General features: G+C 50.7%; 1 protein-coding gene across 1 annotated transcript; it reads left to right on the forward strand.

The window, feature by feature from the left end:
- The first annotated feature begins 150 nt into the window (after positions 1–150).
- Positions 151–22,159, forward strand: ERLIN1 (ER lipid raft associated 1). Its single transcript, XM_068416539.1, is given in 13 exon segments — positions 151–201; positions 654–777; positions 2,046–2,127; positions 2,638–2,684; positions 8,810–8,871; positions 9,777–9,902; positions 11,080–11,153; positions 15,959–16,017; positions 17,088–17,179; positions 17,687–17,776; positions 18,087–18,166; positions 18,364–18,507; positions 18,509–22,159. Coding segments are annotated over 12 exon segments (1,095 nt in total). The 5' UTR covers positions 151–201; positions 654–661; the 3' UTR covers positions 18,632–22,159.
- The last annotated feature ends 1,128 nt before the right edge of the window (positions 22,160–23,287 follow it).

Consider the following 23,287-nt stretch of genomic DNA (forward strand, 5'->3'; position numbering starts at 1 on the left):
GCCGCGGGCCGCTGGGCCCCTCACGCCGTTGCCGGGCAACATGGCGGCGGCTCCCGCGCGCCGTGACGCCATCGGTGCGCGCCCCGCACCGCCCCCCCTGCACCGCCCAGCCCGCCCCGCGCAGCGGGGGGCGGTGCGCGTGCGCGGCGGGGCGGGGCGGGCGCGGGGCCTCGGGCGCACGTGGGCGCGCGGCGGCGGCAGGTACGGGGCGGGAGGCGGCGGGGCCCGGTGCCCGCTGCAGGCCCGGCCGCTCCCGGCTGTGCGCCGCTCCCGGGGCCGGGGGGCGAGGTCACCGGCTGCGGAGCGGGCGGGGCGGGGTCCCCGGGGAGCAGCCTGCGGGCCGCCGGCCCCGGTGCGGCGGGTGTGCCCAGGGCCTGTCGTCCCGTCAGCCGCCGCTCGCCGTGCGCCTTCGGCGGCTGCGATTAGCGTGAGGGGGGAGCGCCGCCTCGGGGCGGGAGGCGGGGGCAGCGGGGCGCTCGGGGGCTCTTCCCTGGCCTCCGGCCCCAGAGCCGAGAGGTTTTGTTGGCGGAAAAGGGGCAGAGGCACCGTCAGAGAGGAGAGAGGGTGAAGGTCCTCGCGCCGACGGTGGACAACCGGCGCCCCGTGGCCCAGGCCCCGCGCTGCGCCCGGTGGCGAGGATCTGTGTCCCGCAGGTGATGCGATGATGACCATGGCCCGGGCTGGAGCCGTCCTTGCAGCTGCCACCGGACTCCTCGTCTTCTTCCTCTACTCCTCCATCCACAAGGTTGAGGAGGGGCACCTGGCTGTGTATTACAGGTACTGTTCCCTGCTGGAGCCTTCCCGCGGCTTCTCTCTCAGCTGGGGTTCATCCCTGGCCCCAGGTCACCTCGCGAGGTGATTGCTCTCTCCTGTGCATCCCCTCCCGGTGTTGCCCCGAGGTGGGCAGACCGTGTGGTGTTTCTGCTCTCCTGCACCAGAAACAACACGGGCCTGGACGGCCTCGCTCTGTGCAGAACCATTATGAGTTTTGGGCTTTCTGACTCCTCAGCTACTTTTTCTCCCTCTCCTTCCTCCCCTTTTCTGAGTCACGATTTGGATTTCAAAGCTTAGAGGACCAAAGCTCTTGGTCCATCCAGTCTTTTCACGTCTGTTGGTCTCTCCCTCTTACACCGAGGGCCGTCACCTCTGTGCCAAAACTGTCGGCCGCCCAGAGCACCCGCTTTGTTGTTGCTTTGAAGTGGGCTTTCTCCCTGGCTCTGGGATGGGTTTCACCTGGGGCTCGTAGCTGCCCTGAGTGGCATCTGTAGAGCAACTTATTGTCAGTCCACGACAGTGAGTGGTCGTAGTCACTTAGTGCTACCTCTTGACTGGCTTTTGCTTCAAATTTGAATAAAGGAACGGTGAAATTCGGCACCAGCCTTTCTGCTTTTTTTGCAGTTCCTGCTGTATTTCTGTCATGTCTTTTCTACCCTTCACACTCGCCACCACGGGCCAGTTTCTTTTGTGCTGCTCTGTCCTTTGACTATGAGCATTGTGAACAGTTCAGGCCCTTGCGGGACGCTGCAGGAGACCTTACAGCACTACGAGGATTGCTCGCTTAGAGCTCTCCTCTGTCTCCTGTCTTTTAACCACCTGCCAGTCCCCACAAGAGACTGTGGGTTTTCTTTGTGCTTTGGGTAAGGGGCAGTGCTGAATGCCTTGTCGAAATCCAGACTGGCGGTATAGCATCAACTGCTGTATTTTTCCATGGTTACCAGTGAACTATTTAGAGAGGAAAATCTGTTCTTGAAGCTCTCAGCAGTGTTGCAGCGCTGGAAGAATTTAGCAGTATCTGCCTTCTCTGAAAGTCAGTTGCTCACAGGACTGAAGCAAATGATTGTCGAGTTGTACAGGCAAGTATCGTACGCAGTCAGCCCTTTTGTAGGGGAATTGGTGGCAAGTTTGGTGCAGGCGAGTAATGTAATTTGCGCTACCACAGCTGTGACTCCTGGCAGTTTGAATGTGTGTGCTCACTCGCTCTCAAAGCCAGCACTTAACTATTTTCCAGTTGCTTGAGCCTTTTCCCCATTTCTGTCTCTCTGTAGGGGCGGTGCGTTGTTAACGAGTCCGAGCGGACCAGGCTACCACATCATGCTCCCATTCATTACCACATTCAAATCCGTGCAGGTTAGTACCTTCTCATCTTGAAAGAGGTTGAGTGGGAGCAGATGTCGGTAGGGATATCGCTGGAAGGGGCTGACTTGGGCAACTGGTGTTTGCAGAGGGGCTCGGTAATGTGGTAGTCAGAGCAGCAGCTCCTGGGAAGCCTTTGGTACCTTCTACTTTAGGAGCCAGACCCAGCTGTGTGCTGGGACTCATCCTTTCAGAGGAATCTCCGCAACGTTCGTGTGTGTTGCTTGGGACAGGAGATGTCTTGCTATGGGAGGACAGTGTTTGTGGCCCTAATTGTTTCCCAGGAGAGCTGCAGAAGCTGAGAGCAGGGAAATGAGCACAGCTGCCTTTCTGTCTCCCAAAAGGCAAGTTGAAAAGAAGTCTTGTCACCTGCAAAAGTCAGGAGGGAGGCAGAGGATGTGGTTTTGGCTCCATGTTCCTGTGTAATTGTGAGAGTCCGGGCACAGCATGATCTTGCTGGAGAACAGAGAGGTTTTGTGAGCACTGGTTGTCTTTTCATTTCAGACCACGTTGCAGACCGATGAAGTGAAAAACGTGCCTTGTGGAACAAGGTATGTTTTTCCTTTGTATTTCTTCTGGTGATGAGCAGATGCACTCTGTCGTGTTGTTTGCAGCTAGTCATTTACAGTGCTGTGTCACAGGGGCTGAAAAGGGAAGGCACATACCCTAAGATTAGTCCCAAACATACATCATGCATGGAAATAACAGAGCAGGAGGTATGGGAGGGAGTGCTCTGGCTTTCGCCGAAATGGATGTTCAGCGGGTATTTGCATTTATAGTGATATTCTCTTGGTTTTACTTTGTTTCTTCCCTCAATTACTCTGATAGCCCGTTGCTTGTGCTTTGGTCTTCCCTCTGCTTTGCGATATTTCTAGTCTGAACCTTGCAGCTAATACAAGTGTTGACCCCAGCAGTGGGCAAAAGTAAATGGTGAATAGGAATCCTCTTGATGGGAGATGGTTCCTTTCAAAAACAGCTCAAGAAAATGAGTCTCCTGGAATTGTTTGGGCATTTTTGGAATTGACGTTTCACCTGACAGAAAGAAAAGACTGAGAAGGAATAAAGAAGAATCCTCTGCATGGGTGGTGCCTGCCTGCTTCATAATAAGGCTGATCCTTTTGTCAGCACAGATCTGTACAGTGTTAACAAGCAGAAGTAACAGAAGGAGAGGGCTAGTTGGGCTGGGTTGCAGATCCTGTTGTGTTGGTTCATTCATGAGTTAAAGCGATGACTGAATTGGTTTCTTCAGGATAAAAACAAAACTGGTGATTCTCCTTGTCTTTTAGCTCTAGGGTACTCAGCAATATTTCTGTTTAAAAAAAAGTCAGTATGACTTGAATGATGACGCATAACAACCATGTTGAAATTAAAAATTGAACGTTAGCGGCAACATTAATGAGGCAGAGTTAATTTTGATCTGCTTTAGCCCTTACTGAAATGAGTTCTTGGAATTATTCCTATAGCAACTCATTAGACAGCACTTGGGCTTAAATGTTAACATAAAGTTCTCCTGGGCTCTAGCTGGTTTTAGTGTTAGATCTCAAACCTCTTTCAGGAGCGTCTGTAAATAATGCAGGTGTTCAGTGCTGCAGCCAGGGCTTTGTGGTCAGGTGAAGATTCTTTAGGTCAAGCGAAAAGTAATTGCAGGAAGGAGGAGTAAGAGTCATTATGTTCTATATCTGTATCTTTTAATTAAAAATAAGTCACCAGAGCAGAGTTTTAGCGAGGTGTTTAATGGCAACTTTTAGCTCATAAGTAGCATGAATAGGAGTAATACTTCACGTGCTGGACGTTGTGAAACAGCGTCACATCGCTGGGCCAGGGATGGTGCCCTGCAGCCCTTCCGGCCTTCTCAAGAGACCCAGCAAAGCTTTCCGCTGAAGCTGAACCACGTGAGACACGCTAACACAGTCAAAATTAAACTGTGCTGCTTTGACCCTGCTTGGGCAGGGAGGCTGGAGAAGATGACCTCCAGAGGTCCTTGCCAGCCTCGACTGTTCTGTGCGTCTGTGATTTAGGAGCTAAATATCCTGTTTAATTCTGTATAGTTAGTTCATTACGTTCCTGTTGCATTTCAGCATTGCGGGATTCAGTTGTGCAATGCAGGTGGTTGTGAGGTTACAGGTAATAAACACACTTTAAAACCCTAAACAGCTGGTGAAGTAGTTCTTAGTTAATAATTGAATACACCTCAGACCAAAGGTCCCAGCAGCCCTGTCCTTTTGTAAGGTGTTACTTCAGGAGCCTTTAAATTCGCTGTATTTGGAATCAAAGTCTGCAACTGCTCCGTGCCCAAGCTTTGAATCCACATTTCCATAATAAAACATTAAGCTTATAAATAACAGATGGATCAAATCTGAAATTTCACTATCCCGTTTCAAAGTTCATTACGAGAATAGATCCTAAACAGTTTAAACTTCTGTAATTGTATATTAAACCATCAGACTTCAAAGGCTGAGTTTCTCTGCCACGATATTAATATTCCTCTTCCCGGTATCCTTGTCTACATTAGGAAGCTTCTGAATGGCTGAGTGCGTGTCCCGTCCCCAATTTCTGCCTTACCTGTCCCATTTATACTTGACAGCAATAAGTGAATACATTAAATACAGATTTTAAAATACTTTGGTACCAGATGACTGTTTTTCATGAAACAGCTGTCACCCCAGAGATGAAAACCGTTTCATTACAGCAGGTAGAATATGATGTGCTCTAAGCTATAAATTGCCTCTAGTGTCTGTGATTTCTGGCTTTCCCCAGCAAGAAAATGTGGGCACAGTTCCTTAGAAAGTTCAGCGGTTTCCTTGTGGCAGGTCTGCTGATTTCCAAAAACAGATGGAAAATCAGTTCAATAAACTAGTTTTAGAAGAGCAAAGTATTCCAAAGGACTGACTCAAAGAATTAATCGAGAATTAATGTACTCACAAGTATATTAATTGTGGAATACAATAAATGGGTTGAAAATGGTGTCGTGCAAATATTGCGTGAGAGAACTAGGTAAGTAGCATTTTTCTTATAAACTTTAATGAAAAGAATCGTGCTAAATATTGTACAGGTTTTTGCAATGCCAAGAAACAGTAAATAGCCAGGATGCTAAGCAGTAATATTGCTCAAGCATTAGATATTTATTTGCAAAGGTGTGAGAGTCGTCTTGTGCTCATGCTGCGGATCGTTGGCAGGAACGCAAACGGAGCGCTGGAGGAATACTCTTGTGGGACAGATCCCTGTTTGTTAGCCAGTCACGTGGGGAAATGTCTCACGAATATTGCAAGTGGATGTATTGCATTAATCCCTGTATCTGTAGACAGACCAGATCTGACCCTTGAGCCCAATTTTTACATGCTCTGATTGCTTCACCTCTGATCTGGGCTTGTTTGTGGTCAGCTCTAGCAATAAGCATTAAACCTTCGCCTTTTTTTACAACCTCTTTTTTTATGGCAACGTCCTTCAGTTTTTTCCTTGTCTTCTCCTGGCCTGGAATAAGCTAAAATCCTGAAATGTATGAGACGCTCGAAGGTCTGCTGAAACGCCTGCCTAGTGTGTGTTGGTCCCCTGCACACTTTCATCTTGTCCTGTAAAGTTAGGCACTGTTACTGCCTCCAGGTGCACACAGCCTACATGTGGATCCTCCTTTCAGAATTCAAGTGGATTTCTTCTTGTTCCTCTCTCCTCAACCAAAGAACCTGCTCAACTCAGTGCTGCTCTGGCTGACCAGCCTCGTGAGGACCTCACAGGGTGCGAGTAGCCCTTACAGAGGCCGCAAACGCCAGCGTTTGAAAGGCTGCGGAAGCTGTGGTGGAGAGTTGCAAGCACTGGAAGTCTCCCCGTGGGAGTTGCCCTGCCTTGCGTGTGGCAGGAAGCAGGCTTTGGCAAACGAGGATGTTCTGAGACTGGTAGTGGCTTGTTGGAATGGAAAGAGCACTGTCTGAGCCAGCGTTTAAGCCATAGGTGTCACAGGGCAAGTAAAGCAGCTGCGGATGGTGACAGTATTTGTACAGTTCCAGGTCAACAAGGTGCGTGAATTACCCCAAATCAGTGCATGATGCTCTGCCAGAGCAAATGTCCTGAAACTGCCCAGGACAGTATCTCCTGCCCCCCAGGAGTTTACTGACATCTTCTGGACCACGCTGTTGAAGAGGGTGTCTTGTCCGAGATGCTCGCTTTAAGATCAGAGTGTTACAGTTCAGTTTGGCTCCTGGGTTTACAGCAGCAAGGTCCAGAGGGCCCTCCCCACTGCACGATGTGAAATGATGACTCCAGCAGCTGGCTGGCTGGCTGGAAAACACAGTGTAAGTGCTTTGTAGGCTTGGTTTAACCTTAAGCCCTCAGTGGGGAAGTAGGTGGCCAGCGTATTTGGACTCCGAGTGGCACCTGTTTCCTCAAAGCCATTGCCTGACCAACACGACTGATAAAATTCGCTTACGCCCCACCCTGTTGACCCACGCTGGTTGAGATCCTTGGCAGGGTTGCTGTGGGTAGTGCTGGTTGAGTCAGACGGGCAGCAGGCAGTCCTCTCTGGTCTGAGGTGCCAGCCTTTCTTGTACATGAGATGATGAGGGTCTGTGGATGAGTCCTGTGTAGGAGGCAGATTGTCTCAGGTACTCTGTTTTTCCTTCTAACATCCCTGTAGAATCACAGACTGGTTGGGGTTGGAAGGCATCTCTGGAGACCATCCAGTCCAACCCCCTGCCAAAGCAGGGTCACCCAGAGCACGTTGCACAGGGTTGCGTCCTGGCGGGTTTTGAATATCGCCAGAGAAGGAGACTCCCCACCCTCCCTGGGCAGCCTGTTCCTGGGCTCTGGCACCCTCAAGGTAAAGAAGTTTTTCCTCATATTGAGATGGAACTTCCCATGTTTCAGTTTGTGTCCGTTGCCCCTTGTCCTGTCACTGGGCACCACTGGGAAGAGTCTGTCCCATCCTCCTGACACCCACCTTTAAGGTATTTGTAATTGAAATGCCAAAAGGACCCCAACGTAAGGATGTGCAGTGGAGGAGATTCTGGTGGAAGAAGCCCACACACTCTGCTTTGATTCCTCACCAGGATATCTAGAAGATACCCCAAGATGGTAGCTGGGTTTCCCTGTCCTGGTGGAGATGTCATAAGGTGACTGGACCAAATCAGGAGGATGAAAGCACGGTCAGAAGATCACAAGGAATGCTGTTGGACATCACTTGCGATGATAAACAGTCATTTTATTGGATGTGGTGGGACAGTTAGAGTGCAGAACAGATGAGACGGAGAAAAGCCTGTATACCGTGCCATTATAACTGCTTGTGTAGCCTGACATACCTGTAAAGGATCCATAAGCCTATTTATTTAAAAATAATAGTAAAGGCTCTTAAGAGAGAGCCAGCAAGAATGACCATGGCCTAAAGAGAAATCTTGAGTGAAAAAGAGATTAATACTCTTAACAGTAATATCTCACTGGGAAATAAGTCTCTCTTTAGCCACAAATATGTCTTCTGCTGGCTTGTCCCTTCCAGCAGGCAAGTTCAGTCCCTCACTAATGTTTTTAGCTTGTAGCTTGCCATGAAGCAGGCAGGTTTGTGGAGCGAACGCGGGCTGTGCATGGGAGACCTTTTCTAAAAGAGCACAGATGTGGGCAAGTTCAGGTGATTTTCCTGCAGACTTCGCTTTCAACTGCCAGAGATGAACATCTGCCAAATAAGAAACCGAGTTGGTCATGGGGCATAGTTTGAGTGAAAACGCCACAGAGACTAAGTTTGCAGATGTGTGAGGTCTGCTTCTGGGGAGCAGCTGTCTCAACAGTTTCTGCTAAAGCCTCTCATTTGTGATTTGCCTTTGCCCTGAGGAGAAAAGCCCAAGAGTGCTTTAAAAAGATGCTCTTGAGAGACTTAAGGAGTTGTTGAAAATTAAGTTTGTGCTTTTCCCCGGTGCCACAGGAACCCAGGGGTGGGCATGACCTGCTGAAAGCCACACCAGTAAGAGCAGAGGCTGGGATCAAGCCCTCTTTTCTCTGCTGGTCCGGCAGCGCGTGGTCCCTTGGGGAGAGGACTGCCTGCAGGCTTCTTCCGATGAGGTGTCTGGAGCTGCTTGACAGTGCACATGCCTGGGCGTGCGTGTGTGGTTGCGGTGTTACCGGGGAGCTGTTTGGAACATGATACCGATGCAGGGAACGTGAATTAAAGTCTGTTACGTGCTGGTTTCTTCCTTTCTAACAGGGGCCTGGTCAGGTTCCTGCTGGCATTAGTAAATGCATGAACTTAAACTAAGGGCTTTTCTACTTAAAATATATTTGCTGCCTGGAAGAGCTGTGGTGCATCTGCAGCTTGTGTCTGCTCTGCTGCTCGCAGGTGTCGTCTGCTGCCCTTGTTGCCTTCCCTTCATTGTGCTGGTCTCCTCCTTTCTGATAGTTGCAGCTACATTCCCATTGAAAAATGTTTTCCTTTTGCTGGCAAAGTAGGAGAAAACAAAGTGAAGTGAAAGTGCTTTGCAGGCTTGCTGGAGCACGATTGTGATTTATGCAGAGAGAGGGACCGGTCTGTACAAAGCTGGGGTTTGCTGACATCTCATTGCAAAACGCTCGAGAAGTCAGAATTGGTCTGGGTAAGTTTAGTAGGATTTAGTAAGAGAGGGGGAAAAGATGACTTTGCTTTAAATATTGACCACTGTTAACAGTTGCAGTAATAATTCATGAATTCTCTTTTTCACTCCAGTGGCGGTGTTATGATCTACATTGATCGAATAGAAGTTGTGAATAAATTGGCACCGTATGCAGGTATTTCCCGTCATGTTCCAACAAGCAGCGCTGTGACTGTCTTCACTCATCCTGTAGCCAGTCTTGGTTTGCAAGACTTCCATTTTCTGTCTCTTGTTATCCCCGTGGTTCCCAGTACCGTAGCACTTAGTTTCATGTGTGTGTCTGCAAGCTTTTCAAAGAGCCACAGATTTGCACAGATGAAAATAAATTCTAGGATTGCTTCTCCCCCAATGTGTAATGTGATGGGTGCTCAAGCAGTCCGTACCTTGCTGCTGAAGGGGAGACCACCTGTGAAACTAAATACATGGGACGAAGCCCCCAGGTGCTTGCCAGCTCAGCTCCTGGGAAAATTACAAAGGCAAAGCCTGTGTAGGAGCCTCTTACCTTCTTATTTCACCAGCTGCCGAACCAAAAACCCACACAACTTTTTTTTTCAGCAGCATAGCTTAACGCAAAACGCTACCATTACTGAGGCACTGAAGGGTGAATTCATGTTGTAATTGTGGGAGTGATAACTTGTTTTCACTTTATAGTAGTACCTGTTCCTGTGCATGCAAGTCCTGGACAGGCTTTACTGTTTCATTTGCTGATTTTCAGATTTTTATGATTTTTCACTCGTAAAACAGGAGCATGCAGTGTATCTTGCTGTAATTCCTCTGCTTTTTGAAGTGCTATAATCCCAGCAGCACTGGTGGAGGGGACATCTGCAGGTTTCTCCTCTGACTTCTCACTAACGGCTGGGCAGGGCAGCTGTGGCTTTGTCCAACCAAGTCCTGAAAACTCCCAAGGATGGGGATCCCCCACCCGCCTGTTCCAGTGCTGCACTGCTTCCCTGATAGCCTGAGCTGTTGTTTTGTGGTTGTGGCATAGCAGAAAGCAGTACATGTCAGCGATGACCTGTGATAATTCTCTTACTTCCTCAGTGTACGATATTGTGAGAAACTACACTGCAGACTACGATAAGACCTTGATCTTCAATAAAATTCATCATGAGCTGAATCAGTTCTGCAGTGCCCATACCCTGCAGGAAGTATACATTGAGCTGTTCGGTAAGTGAATGGCAACTGGATGCACCCACCAAGGGCTGTGTGATCTCCCTGTTCTGCTGTGGAATATGTTACATCAGGCTCTGTGAGCAAACAGCCTCTGTGCTGGAGCTGCAGTCTGTAATCCAGCTCCTTATATATCCATATGTCCCTTCCCTTGTAACTTTACTCTTCAGTGGTTCAGGTTTCCTTGTCTTTCCACATGTGCACGTGGGAATTTGATTTCAGTCCTTTTTCACTTAGGACTGAATTCTGGACACACAAAGTAGCCACTTTGCTCTTGTGCATGCAGTCATGCCCATCGCCTTCACTATGATAATGGGGTTTTCTCATCTACTTCTACTTTTAGGCCCCTGTTCTGTTTCTGAATTGACTTTTTCACTTTAAAAGCTTCCTTCTGGTTGTTCTTACCAAGCGAGAGCTGGAAGGGGTGTGCTATCAGTTCATTGCAACGCTCTAGTTTTTCACAAGGGGGTAGCAGTGCTTCAGGAATTAGCAAATTTAATGCTCTGCTTCTTGGTACCTACCTGTGCCGGCAAAGACCACAGCAACACGTTCCTTTTTGAGTGGCAGAGCAGGGGAAAATGGGTTTATGGAAGACAAAAGGTTGTCAGAGTTTTAACATTAAGAGACTGTCAGTATTTGAATGCTGTACTCAGACTTGCCAAATATCTATAGTCAGAGAGGAGTTTCTCGTGGTACATGCAGCTTAATCCCTTCATAACTGCCCATTTCTGCAGAAGGATCTTGGAGCTTGTGAGTGACAAAATGCATTTTTTCAGAAGCAAGTACTGGCTCCTGCAGGTCCCTAGAGACTTAGAGCAGAGCTTGCTGCTGGCAGCGGGGTTGGTGTGGCTCCGACTAGGAAGCGATAGATTCCTACAGCAGGCTCTGGGTGCTTTTTCTTGCTGAGATGCTGAAAGCCATTTGCCCTCAGCTCAGATACCATGAGTTCAGCAATAGCTGAGCCTTTCTAGAGACACTAGCATGTGGCTCTGCTCTTGGGAACATTTTCCAGAGGGTATAGGAAGGGAAACAATGTACTGAATGATCTCAAAAAGCATCTTTATCTTTCACCTTAGAGTTACCTGCTCTTCAAGGCCAGCTGACTCTCTGCCACACAAACTGTAGGAAAAATGATGGTAAGCTAAGCAGTCTCTTTCTTGTCCTCCAAACACAGATCAGATAGATGAGAATCTGAAGTTGGCCCTGCAGAAGGATCTCAATGTCATGGCACCAGGTCTCACGATCCAGGTAGGTTCATTCCCTAGCAAAGAGTATTCTTTTTCCCACCTCTGATTTGCTCACCTTTCACTAGATTGATGAGGTTTCTTGCTTCAGTTTTCTACTTAACCGAAGTTATGTAGTTGAGCCTAAAATAGTTGAGCCTTGAGTTGAGGTTTGTCAGTTGAAGACTGTCCATATGAGAGCGACCACTTCTAAACGCTAGTTTTATGTTAGGGGAAGACCTGCAGGGTGGAGAAAAGGACCTTTTAGGCCACAGACCCGCAGGTGTTGGATTTAATTTGCAAGGAGCAAGAAAATGTTTTTCTTTAAACTACCTTTGGCACCCATGCAGAGCTGGGTGCTCCAGCGTGCCAATGCAGTTCCTACAGGTACTTGTGAGAGAAAAGAGATCTTCAGCTTTTCTGCACTTGTACCAGAGATAGGGAAGGATGTTATATCTTAAGTGATTTTCTGCTTACACTTAATGTTAGGAAATCATGTTTAATCTTAGCTCGGCTATGGGACATACTGACTTTTTGGCATGTTGAAGTTCAGGGCAACCAACTGGGAAAAATACACCTTAGGCTTTCAAGGGCTAAGATGGAAATCTCTGGGGATTTCCGCTGTAGAGAGGAGTGAGACTGAATCAATTTTGCCGTTCTTGTTGCCACATTTAGCTAGGCTGGCTGGCTGCATGCAGGGAGGGAAAGCCTCCCGTTGACAGCACGAGAAATGCTACGATAAATACTGTTCTGCTTTGCGGCTCCTTTGTGCGTAGGCTTGCTCTGTTTTGATGAGGGTGAACCACAGGCAGTGTCTTATCACAGGGAAGCTGAGATGGCACTGCTCTTCCAAATATCCAAGTTAACTTGCGCTGTACGTCACAGAGAGATTTCCTGCAAAAGTTCATCATCCATCACAATTATTGTCATAATGTAAAGGCCCTTTTTGATCTTGGGGTATGGAAGGGCGTAAGCAAAGCTCACAGCTCTTTTCTGGGAGATGTTAACTACAGAGCTAAATCTGTTCTCCAACGTACACTATCCCATCTCAATTTGGCACACCCAGTCTTCACTGTTGGTCAAAAGTTGAATGATACCCTGCGTGCATCAGCCCAGGCTGAGCTCACCAGACCAGCAGTTTGAAGAGGTCCCATAACTAGTGAGGAAACTGGTTCATCTCTAGTACTTAAGAGACACTGATTGTCCCCTCGTGTTCCTATTGTTCCCTTTCAAAACAGAGCTGCACCCTTGTCTCCAGTAAAATTGTGCCTCAGCTTACAGCTCTGCCATGCTGCTGTGTCTCTTGTCACCTGCTACTTTGGTGGAGAGCTGGGCTTTCTTTAAACTCTCCCCATGCAGCTGTGTAACCCAGATTAACTTAACTGTACCTAGAACTGAATTGTTTTGTGAGCTCTAAGAGAAATAATTCTGTATTTGGGCATAACGCTCTCCTTCTGAAGAGCATGTTTGTCTGCATGAGTATCTCAGAGATCACTGACAATTCAGTTTTGAAAGAAGTGACACAGAAAACAGTTCATTATTGAAAACGTGCTGTTAGAGGGAATTAACAGCATTTATTTGTAAGTTCATTAAAACTATTTAACGTAAATGAAACCTTCACAAGTCCTCCAAGTTGCCTGATGCAAAACTTTCTTTCCTAACTGGAACAGTGACCACAGCCTGAAGAGAAGTGGAGGCCAGTGGATGGTAAGAAGTGTCTAGGGACAGTGTCGTAGTGTGGAGGCTCCTGTACTTCCCACAGCACACCCTGGGGCTTGTCTCAGTAGTCTGGACAGAAACATACATCCTGGGAAACAAACCTGAGAAACTGGAAATCCATGCCCATGTGCAGTCCCGGGACTCATGTGGGTGCAGTGCTGCTGTGGATGGGTGCAGGCTCTCTAGCGAGGACAGGCTGAGAAGCTGAGGCAGCAGGGTTGTGCTGTCTGCAAAGGACTGTCTCAAATCATGTGGAGCTTTGCTTTGGGATGGGTGATGAACAGCTGAGATAAGAGGTAATATAGGTAAGAATCAGACCAACATGGAGGACCACATGGTCCTTGTCTGCTGCAGACCACCCACTTAGTAAGATGAAGTAGGTAAAGCTGCCCGTAGAATACCAGAGGGGAAGCATCATGATCACATACCCTAGTACTCATGCAGGTCTCTGACCACCTCAGCGTCCACTGGAAGGGCAATAGGGCTGGGTGCAAGCCATGCTGGATGTATCTGAAGAGTGTTCAACACAGATTTTGGCACTGATGAGCAAAGCTGACTGGGGGACGTGCTCTGCTGGACCTTTTAGAAACAACGAAGAACTGGTTGAGAGGTGAAGTCTGGTAGCAGTGTGAGCTGTAGCAGCTGTTGCGGTGGTGAGTTCAAGGTGCTCGGGAGTAAGGTGAACAGGAGAATTACGGGCCTGGGCTTAAGGAGAGCAGAACTCAGTTTGTGCAAGATGTGCTTGGCAGGGTCCTGTGGAGACTGCCATGGTCAGCAAAGGAAGCCAGGAGGCTGCACTTCATTGCCAAGGACACCTCGAAGTTTGGAAAGTCAAGCAGGTGAGACAGGAGTATGGTGTGGATGAACAAGGAGCTCCTGACTGAGCTGAAAAGCAGAAAGGAAATTCACAAAAAGTAGAGTAGGGATAGATGAGCTGGGAGGAGTAAAGGTAGTTGAACTGCGAGCACAAGGACAGAGTTAGGAAAACCAAAGCTCAGCTAGACTTGGACCTAATGATGGCAGTGTAGGGCAACGTGGAGGGCTTCTGAGGTGTATCAACAGCAAAAGGAAGGTCAAGGAAGCTGTGGAGCAGGGGACGTAGTGACCAAGGACATGGAAAAGTCTGAAGTACTCGACACCTTTGACTTCCTTCTAGCAAGGTCTGCACATGGGCCTCCCCACTCCTTACACTAGCAGCAGAGTCTCCAGAGGTGAAGCCTCTGAAGAGCAGATGGACACACGTGAGTCTGTAGAACCAGGTGGGATGCATCCCAGGGTGCTGAGTTGCTGGCCTGCACCGTCATGAAGCCACTCTCTTCTCTTTGAAAGATGGCAGGGGTCAAGGAACGTCCCTAATAACTGGAAATAGGCAAATGTTAGTAGTGTTTCCATCTAGTAGATTTAAGTAGATTTCACCATTAAATAGATCGAGCCATTGGCTTGAAGAAGAAGCAGCTAGTGGAGATTTTCTAAAAGCTGGTGGCTTTCCTGATAACAGAGGAATCTTCCCTATGTTGGAAAAGCCACGCTTCTGGAAACCGATCTTTGTTTTGGTCCAGGGGATATTATGGAGGTAGAAAGAATATCACCCTGCAGTGGCTGGTGAGGTGAGCTTTCTGCATGCCGTACATTTCTAGGGACTTGGAGAGGCTTTGCCCCTGGTAAGAGCTTAGAAAAATCCTTTCACGGAAGGATGCTCTGGTCTGATGTCCCATAAATCTACTTTCTTTGCTTGTTCAGGGAAGCAGCAGAGTTGTGGTTCAGCCTGGAGAAGAGAGAGCTCCAGAGAGACCTTACTGCAGCCTTTCAGTATATAAAGGGCGCTTAAAGGTGGAGGAAGACTTTTTACCGAGGCTTGTAGTGACAAGGACAACAGTTTTAAACTGACAGAGGGTAGATTTAGATGAGATATGAGGAAGACATTCTTTCCTGTGAGGGTGGTGAGACGCTGGCCCAGGTTGCCCAGAGAAGCTGTGGCTGCCCCCTCCCTGGCAGTGTTCAAGGCCAGGTTGGATGGGGCTTGGAGCAACCTGGTCTGGTGGAAGGTGTCCCTGCCCGTGGAGGGGGGTTGGAACTGGATGGTCTTTAAAGTCCCTTCCAACCCAAACCGTTCTGTGATTCCTGAGCCTGCTTTGATGACAGGCTGGCTCCTTCTCTCCACGCAGGGTGTGTTTGCCAGGGCCAGGGTGCCTGTCGTATGGAAACAGTTCCCTTTTCACACTGCATACAAAGACTTGCCTGGACGTGTCCGTATCCCATTCCCCGCTGTGGAACCCCTTGGTTCTTTGTAGGCTTACTGACCCCAGAGAGAAGCAGCAGGTTCAGCACTACATCTACAGTGGAGATGTAGGAGGGTTGTGAAGCAATTGTACGGCCATGGACTGTCAATCTGCATCTCCCAAAGCTCAGTAATGAGCCACACAACATGTCACATGTCAGCTGAGCAGCGGTAGCTCCTGGTCCTGCCTCTGGAGGTGTTTCCCCTCGTATTTCAGAGAGTCCTCTGCAGAGCAGCTTACCTGCTGTCTCTGGCACGTACCGGGGTTGCGGTGTCGGCATTGCCATGCTCATCGCTCTTGGTGATCTGCAGTTGCAAACAACAGCAGTTCCCAGCTGCCACCCATGCCCTGCTGCTCTCCCCTATCTTCATGGCTATGTCTCTCATTGTGTGGTCGCTTTTGCAAGCTTTTCTCCTGGGAAGCCCATTCCTGAGCTCGTAGCCCTGCTTCTGTTTTGCAAGTCTCGCTCGTGCAATTTAATTTCATTGGGTTTGTGAGCCCCTTTCTTGAGCAGTACTTTGGGAAGTGTTGTCTGGTGATGTTTGAAGAGTCTTTGGGGTGGAGAACTAAACTACTTCTAACAAAGGTGCTGGACCTCTTTAGCAGTCTATTCCACAGGCATTACTTCATCACATAGATGACAGCAAGTCAGCAAATACAAATGTAAGGCACGTCTGTGAGAGTGGCTGTGCTCAGCTGTTTTGTACAAGAGGACTGGATCACTGTGGAGATGTCCATAGCACTACAGCTGGTTTTGCAAAGACATTCCTTAGTTATGCAGCTTGCATCAAAATGTTTAATTTAAAATGCACTCGCTTTTTTTTTTCCATAGGCTGTGCGTGTTACGAAACCCAAAATCCCAGAAGCCATCAGAAGAAATTTTGAGCTAATGTGAGTAGCCTACATAAAATTGTATGAATTGGTTTTGAGGGTCCAGCACAGGCATAATGCTATTAGAAAACTCTTACCTGGTGCTCAGAAGGTGAGAGGTGGGCTCTAGTCAGCGTGTGCTTGGCTAGGTGCACTTGTGCATTCTGTTTCTTCATAGCTCTTTCACCTTGAAGCCTTTCATCCCTTCACGAAGATGGTTGTTAGCGTGTACAGAGTCTGTATCGAGGCTGTGTTCCTACTCCTTTTTGTAGTGGGTACACTGAGGTGCTACAGAGAAACCTGTGGAAGACTTGTAAACTGAATTCAGGGCTCAGGGGTCTCGTCTCACCCATGAGCTCTTCACCAGCAAACTTGCAGAAGTGCAGGCAGATTTTAGGCTGATAGGTACCAGTGGAGGTCTTCTGTCCAAGCCCCTTCCCAAAGCAGGGCCAATGCCACAGCTGCAGCAGGTCACTGAGGTCCATGTCTCAGTGATTCAGGGCATCCCCAGAGGATGGGGATCCCCCACTGCTTGGGACCCTGTCCCAGGGACGCCCCGCTCACATGGGGATGGGCTGTTTCCTTGGGGTTGGCCGGGGTTTCCCGTGCTGCAGCTTGTGCCAGTGCCTCTGGGGCTCTCGCTGTGCCCCTCTGAGCAGGGTCTGGCCCCTGCACCTCCAGGACCCCTTTGGGCAGCGGGAGATGCTGTTGGATGCCCCTTCGCCTCCTTGTGTCTGTCTGAGCAAGCCCAGCTCCCCCAGCCTCTCCTTGTATGCCCTGGCCTCCACCCCACATCTGCAGCAGCCCTGCGCTGGACTCGCTCCTCATCCTGAGGGCCTCAGGCTGTATATAGCATCCAGATGTGGCCTCACCAGTGCCAAACAGAGAGGGGGAATAATCCCTTCCTTTGACCTGCTGGCTACGCATGTGCTCATACAGCTGAAGACAGAGCTGGTCTCCTCCTCGTGGCTGTGAGGACATGATGCTGGCATCTCTTTGGCTTCTTGTTCCCCTGGCCTCTCTCTCATGCCCTGGTTTGCAGAGCTGCTCCCCAGCTCTGTTCCCCTGTGATATTGTTTTTCACCCTGCAGGGAGGCTGAGAAGACCAAGCTGCTGATTGCAGCCCAGAAGCAGAAGGTAGTAGAGAAGGAGGCAGAGACGGACCGGAAGAAAGCGCTCATTGGTATGTCACCAGTTGGGAGCAGTAGCGGACGGGGGCAGACTGCATATCCATTCCTACATCCCCCAGTAAGCCGGGTTAGGACGTTGTTTTGCATCGCTGACAGCTCCCTGAAGGAGGCATGGCCAGGCTGCACCAAGAGTCATTTAGAAAACATGAGTGTTTGTGCTGCTGTATCTACATCCCCCCTCCCTCCCCATAGCAGCAAACACCTCTATCCTACAGTAGGGCTCCTGCTACAGTGGGTCAAGAGGTAACAGCTCTCGCAGAAAAGCTGCTTGGGTTTGAAGCCCCTGTGCCAGGGTGATGTCAGCCAGTGCAACTCTAGAAACATCAGCACTGTGTTTTGTTTCTGTAACTATTGCATGGAGTGCAAACTGGCACTGTAGGATCTGAGCACAGAGAGCAAACTACTCGCGTGGCAGGTTCTGCAACCAGGTGCTGGGGTCAGGGTGCTGATGCTCAAGCCCTGAGAAGCAAATGTCTGAGCAGAGCCTGTTGTGATTGCAGAGGCAGAGAAGGCTGCTCAGGTGGCCAGGATTCATTATCAACAGAAGATTATGGAGAAGGAAACAGAGAAGCGAATTTCTGAGATTGAAGGTAACTGTGCTGCTGGGGTCGTCTTCCAGCGAAGGGTGGTGGCAGGTAGAAGAACCTCAGAACTGGGCTCACAGGCATTGTCATCCTGCAAAAATAATAAAGGGTGCAAGGTTATGCACTGGGGTCGTTCCTCCCCTTTGCAGGTACCTCTCCAAGAAGCCAGCAGTGCAGGTACACGGCCGGCCAGGCTGTGTCACAGGCACGCCTGGATGAGCTCGTCCCCATGGGACAAAGGCTCAGGTGCACGATGTGGTGGGCCTGTTCACTTGCTAACGCTTCTTTCCCTGTCCCTCCTCTCTTGCGGTGTTAGACGCTGCGTTCCTAGCAAGAGAGAAGGCAAAAGCTGATGCGGAGTACTACAGTGCTCGGAAGCTGGCTGATTCCAACAAGGTGAGCGCTTGAAAGCTGGTCAGAAGAGGACTTGCTTACTCTTTTCCTCTGCACAGGAGATTAGATTCAGGTGGGCAGCACTGGAAAAACACTTGATTTAACAGCCCACATCCCAGGAAGCAGCTGCCTGAGATGAATTCTAATGATGTGGGGCCCAGAAGGTTGTCTCTTACAGTCTCTGGTTTCTCTTTTTGTAGCTGAAACTTACCCCTGAGTATCTGGAACTAATGAAATACCAAGCGATAGCTGCGAACAGCAAGCTGTACTTTGGTGACCGCATCCCCAGTGTGTTTCTGGATTCCTGTGCCTTCCAGCAAGCCAATCGGAGGACTGCCCAAGAAACCAACCTTCCTTCACAGGAGGCCCCGGAGACCTCTGGAGAAAGCCACCTCAGAGCAAAGGAAAGCACTGGTTGATGGAGGTAGAAAGATAACCGGTATAGCTCAACAGCCAGCCCAGCTGTGAACGGGGATGTTGCCCAGCTGGTGGGGCAGATGCAGCGCGTGCGTGGACATCTTGTGTATAGGTGGCAGTTGGGTTGATTTTTCTTCTAGCAACACATTGCAAGTGCTCTGCCTCTTCCCCTGTTTAACTTGGTGCTTCCAAATGAGGGATAATCCTGTACTAACATACCAATACTGGAATATTAAAAGACAGACACCAGGAAAGCCTTCCGCAGTAGGTGCAATTATTTCGCAAGCATTACTCTGGAGGTAGGAGATGTGGCTTTGAGCGCTATGTTGCTGCACACTGGTCATTCCCCAGCGCTCCTCGCTAAGGCTGAGCGAAGAGGTCTCCTTCGTCCTGCTGATGAAGCTTCACTTTGTGGACTCCGAGGCAGGTTTCTACCGGCGCTATGTGACTCTCCTCAAGGACTCCAGTGGAGCGGGCTCTCCTTGGCCTGTGGAGGCTGCGTGTTCCTGATGAGGGCGAGGAGTGCTTTGGTGTGGAATAGGTTATTCGAATAGGATCTGCATAGCCATAATCTTCTTTCCTGTAGGCAGTGGCACTAGATAACGACTCGGAGCAAGCAATCTCTAACGGGCTTCGGTAACTCCCCCTCTCCAAGCAAGAGCCTCACACTGGCTGCCTGTGACTGACTGTAGTACATTTCAACTGGGTGGCTGGGTCTCACCTTGCTCCCTAAACCACATTTCAGAGTGCGTGGAGCAGCTGGTTGGGAACAGAGCTGGGAAATCTTTGCTCAGATCCGAGCCTCCCTGTAGGCCTTTTCACCAGGGAAAGGGGGCTAAATTTCCACTGCTCTGCCTTGCTGGCAAAGTGAAGGGGAAGAGAAGAGTGAAGGGACCCTGCTCTGCACCAGATCAGACGTTTGACACCTCAGCTGCGAAGTAGACGAGGCATCGCTACTCCCCAGTGCAAAATCCACCACCCCAAGAAGAAGAGGGACCTGCCTCATGTGTCCTTGAACAGCCGTGGTGGGCAGTCTGTCTCTGGTCCTCTTGTCGCTGGCAAGGCTTTGCTGCCTCACAGAGCTTTTGACTCGCGAGCAGGATGATCTTTTCTCCTGGTGTGTGCTGTAGTATACCCAACCCCTGCTCCCCGTGTGCCACTGCAGAGTGAGAAAAAGACAAAGACGTGTTCTTGGAGGGGAAATCTGCTGGTACGGTCTGCTTTACTCTTTTCCTCTGTCCTCGCCTTTGCCTGTGAGGACGTGCTTGTTTCTAGGACCTGTTTCTTCTTGTGTTCTGTGACAATCGCAGAATACTATGGCTGGGGAAGCAGCTGGCAAGAGCTTGAGCTGGAACACCGTTCCCCACCTAGTAGCACCACAGCATTGCCTGCCTCTGAACCCACTGCATGTTCAGAGACCATCTCTCCTCCACCAGCCTGGAGTATCTGTACGTTCATCCTGCTCTCCCGTCCCCTCAGGTGCAGCCATGTGCAGCGTTTGGCACTGGTGCGGTTCACCGGACAGGCTGGTTGTGACACTCCGGGCACGCATCTGGTTGGTGGTGATGAGCCAGTTGGTGCTGTCATTGAGATGTTCCTGGCACCATCTGCAGCCTCCTGGCATGGGGAGGAACGTGCTTAGCTCTTGCTTTGGTGAAACATTCAACCCAAACCAAACGGCCTGAACTTCACCTCTGCTAACGACTTCCCCAAACGAGTTGTGTTGTCTTCAGGCGTTGCAGTGCTGCTTTCCTGTCCCGTGTGGCTTAATTCGGAGGATGGCAGTGTCTCTCCTCAAGGAAGTTTGGTAACATACGGTGCCTTACGCTGTCTCAGCTCCTGCTCTGCCTGCTTCTCCTCCATCTCTGGGCAGAGCAGGGATACATTGACCCTGCCTCCTGCTGCCACTGCTGGACAGCTTGGGTAATACACGACTGTGAGGCTTTGTAGCAGTTTCAGGTAGTCTTTCTTTCATCCATGTGTCTGCAAACTCCCAAGGCCCAGTTGGTGCTCTGCTCCAGGGTACCAGCTACTCTTCAAACCCAGCCATGGCAGCAGCCAGGGACCAGGACCCTGCTTCAGTGAGAGGCCAGCTGAAGGTGCTGAGCACCAATCCTGGCTTCCAGAGAGGTCGTGGGAGAGCGCGCTTCCTCATGCTCTGAGGATGAGAGGAAGGGTACTGCTGTTGGCCAGAGGAGAGGTTTCTCCAGTTTTTGCTGTACACGCCTGGTGCACAGGGGTTGTGGCACAGCCGTGTGCCTTGCAGATCCCAGCATGGGGAGCACTAAGCCGAGCTTTTGCATGGGGGCGCTCATGTCTTCACCTGCTGAAGGCTTGGGCAAACAGTGCCCTCCTGGCAAAGAGCAGCCTTTGAAGAGCACTGGTGGGCAGAGGAGCAGGAAGGATGTCTGCATGTGGTGCTGGGAGGCAGCTCAGCCAGCAGGCAGGGCAGAGCTGAAATCCGTGGCTGAGGGTAGGAGAGGAGCGGGCAGGCACGGCGTTAGCACCATTAGACCCTGCAGTACCGTCCGCAGGGGAAGGGTACTGGGGCAGGCGAGTTGACAGCGTATTTCGTAGCTGTGGTGTTTGAAATGTCTCCTGGAAGTGCTGTTTGAGTTGCAAGGTCCCCTTTCTCCTGTGGGAAGGGCTTTGAGGAGCCAGTGGAGTCGCATCTCTTTGACCCTCCACCTCCCCAGTGTTGCTGGCTTGCAGCAGCCGCTTTGGTTGAATTTTGAGACGAAGGCAGGCTTTTTAGAACAGGAGCGCTTCTGGAAGGCACGTGGGCTTGTCTCCATGTGGTAGTCACTGGGGTCGGGCACTACCAACTGCTGGCATCAAACCCTGGGCATCAGGCTGGGTGGACAGGGTAGGTTCCACCAGCCTGGAGATAACAAGAAGCAAGGGCAGGAGGGGAACCACTAGAAGCAATAACCAGGCAGCTCACAGCTCTCCTGCTGTGATGGAAGTGAGGTGCCCGTGCAAGGAGCAGGAAAGCCTCCCAGGCCACTGCAGGAGGGGCTGCTTCCCTCCTGAGCCTTGCTCAGGGCCTTGCTGGGCCTCCCTGCAGCCGTCCAGGTGGATTTATGGCTTTGCCATTGGTGGCTGTCACTCTGGCTAAATGTCATCCTGCTCTGGTTGGGTGCACATCAGCCACCTCCTCCCCATGTGGTCTGAGGGACACCTGGGGATGCTCCTGCGGTTTGAAGTCCTGCAGCAACGTGTGCGTAATGCTTGGTGCCTTCTGCAAAAGCCTCCTCCGTCCCTCTCTCCTTCCTCAGCCACCACTTCAGAAGCCTGAGTTAGGTGTGCAAGAGGAGGGAATCACCACAGCTTTAGCACCCCAGTCTGGGCTTTGCTTCTCTCTGAGCTGGGAGCTGCGGAGCAGGAACACGGGTGCAACCAGGAACATGGGTTTGAACTGGTTTTCTCTCCGTTCAAAAGGCCTGTGTGCTCATGTGACTACAGGGGTCTGCCACTGGATCCGCACCTTCTTCAAGGAAACACGATACGTATGTTCAAGTTTACATGCACAGTGTTAAGTTCTTTTGATAAAGCAGAATTAAAACTATTTTGTTACCATTTCCTTGGTGGCTTTATGTGTCCTAGGGCTGGTGTTGCTGGTGGCACATGGAGGGGGGACATCTGTGCCTCTCACCCTGCGGTAACACTGCATCTAGTTGCATGTCCCCACCTGCAGTGGCACCCACCCTGGGAGCCCCGTGAGCAGCCTGGGCTCAAAGATAACCACAGGATGGTGCTGAGCAGCAGGGGCAGCGCTTACAGTCCCCCTGTGTTTCTGCTGTCATCCTCCAAAGCTTGTGGTGGGCACTGAGCCCTGCTGGCCCTTGGGCCCCCACCTGAGCTGCCCCATTGCTTGCATGTGGCTGGTGTGGGAGCGTTCCCCAAGCAGGCATGGCTGTCCTGCACGAGCAGCGTCCTCGGGGACCGTGGGCTGGTCCCCAAGCGCTGATGTTGCCTGCAAGCATGAACGTGTGTGTCTTGGGCCAGGCTGATGGGAGCTGAGCTGGTGGTGGGAGTCACGGTGGCCAGTCTGGTCGCAGAGCAAGCCAGGGGCCTGTTGTGGCAGCTGGGGCTGGGGTGTGCTGGGGGGGACACAGGGACTTGCTGCAGCGTCCTGCAGCCCCCGTGACAGCCTTGCTCTCTGCAGCTGGCAGGAAGCGCTGCCATTTGGCCCCCGTGGCCCGGCACAGGATTGGGGAGCTCAGCTCAAGCCCTTCTCCCCGCTGCCTGCACCCATGCCAGATCCGCCCTGAGCCCCAGGCAGCTCCCTGCCTGCTGCCCTGCTCCTGCCCCGCTGCCTGTGCTGCCCCTTTCTGACGAGAGACGCCCTGTGATGCTGCTACCTTCAGTCTTTATTGGTATAAAAGCCTTCAACCTAAATTATATCAAAAATGGGGAGGTCTGGTTTTACAACAGGTGGCTCACGTAAGGGTCATAAGTTAATGGCTGCCATAAAAAGGCTCCCAGGAAATTCCCTTTCAGGAGAACAGTAACTCAAGTGATAACTTCAGAGATAAAAGCCCTGTGGGGCGGCCAAGCCTGGCTTGGACCTGCCAAAGCTGCTGGCGAGACCCCCCCTGCCCCATGTGACTGTCCCCAGGCGGGGTGGTGGTCCCAGGGCATGGTCCCGGACGATGCCAGGAGCTCCTCGCCACGGCCTCAGCAGGGAAGGGGCAGGAGGAGCAG

This window comes from Nyctibius grandis, chromosome 20 (genome assembly GCF_013368605.1).
Source record: "Nyctibius grandis isolate bNycGra1 chromosome 20, bNycGra1.pri, whole genome shotgun sequence".
In the NCBI taxonomy this organism is placed as follows: Eukaryota; Metazoa; Chordata; class Aves; order Nyctibiiformes; family Nyctibiidae; genus Nyctibius; species Nyctibius grandis.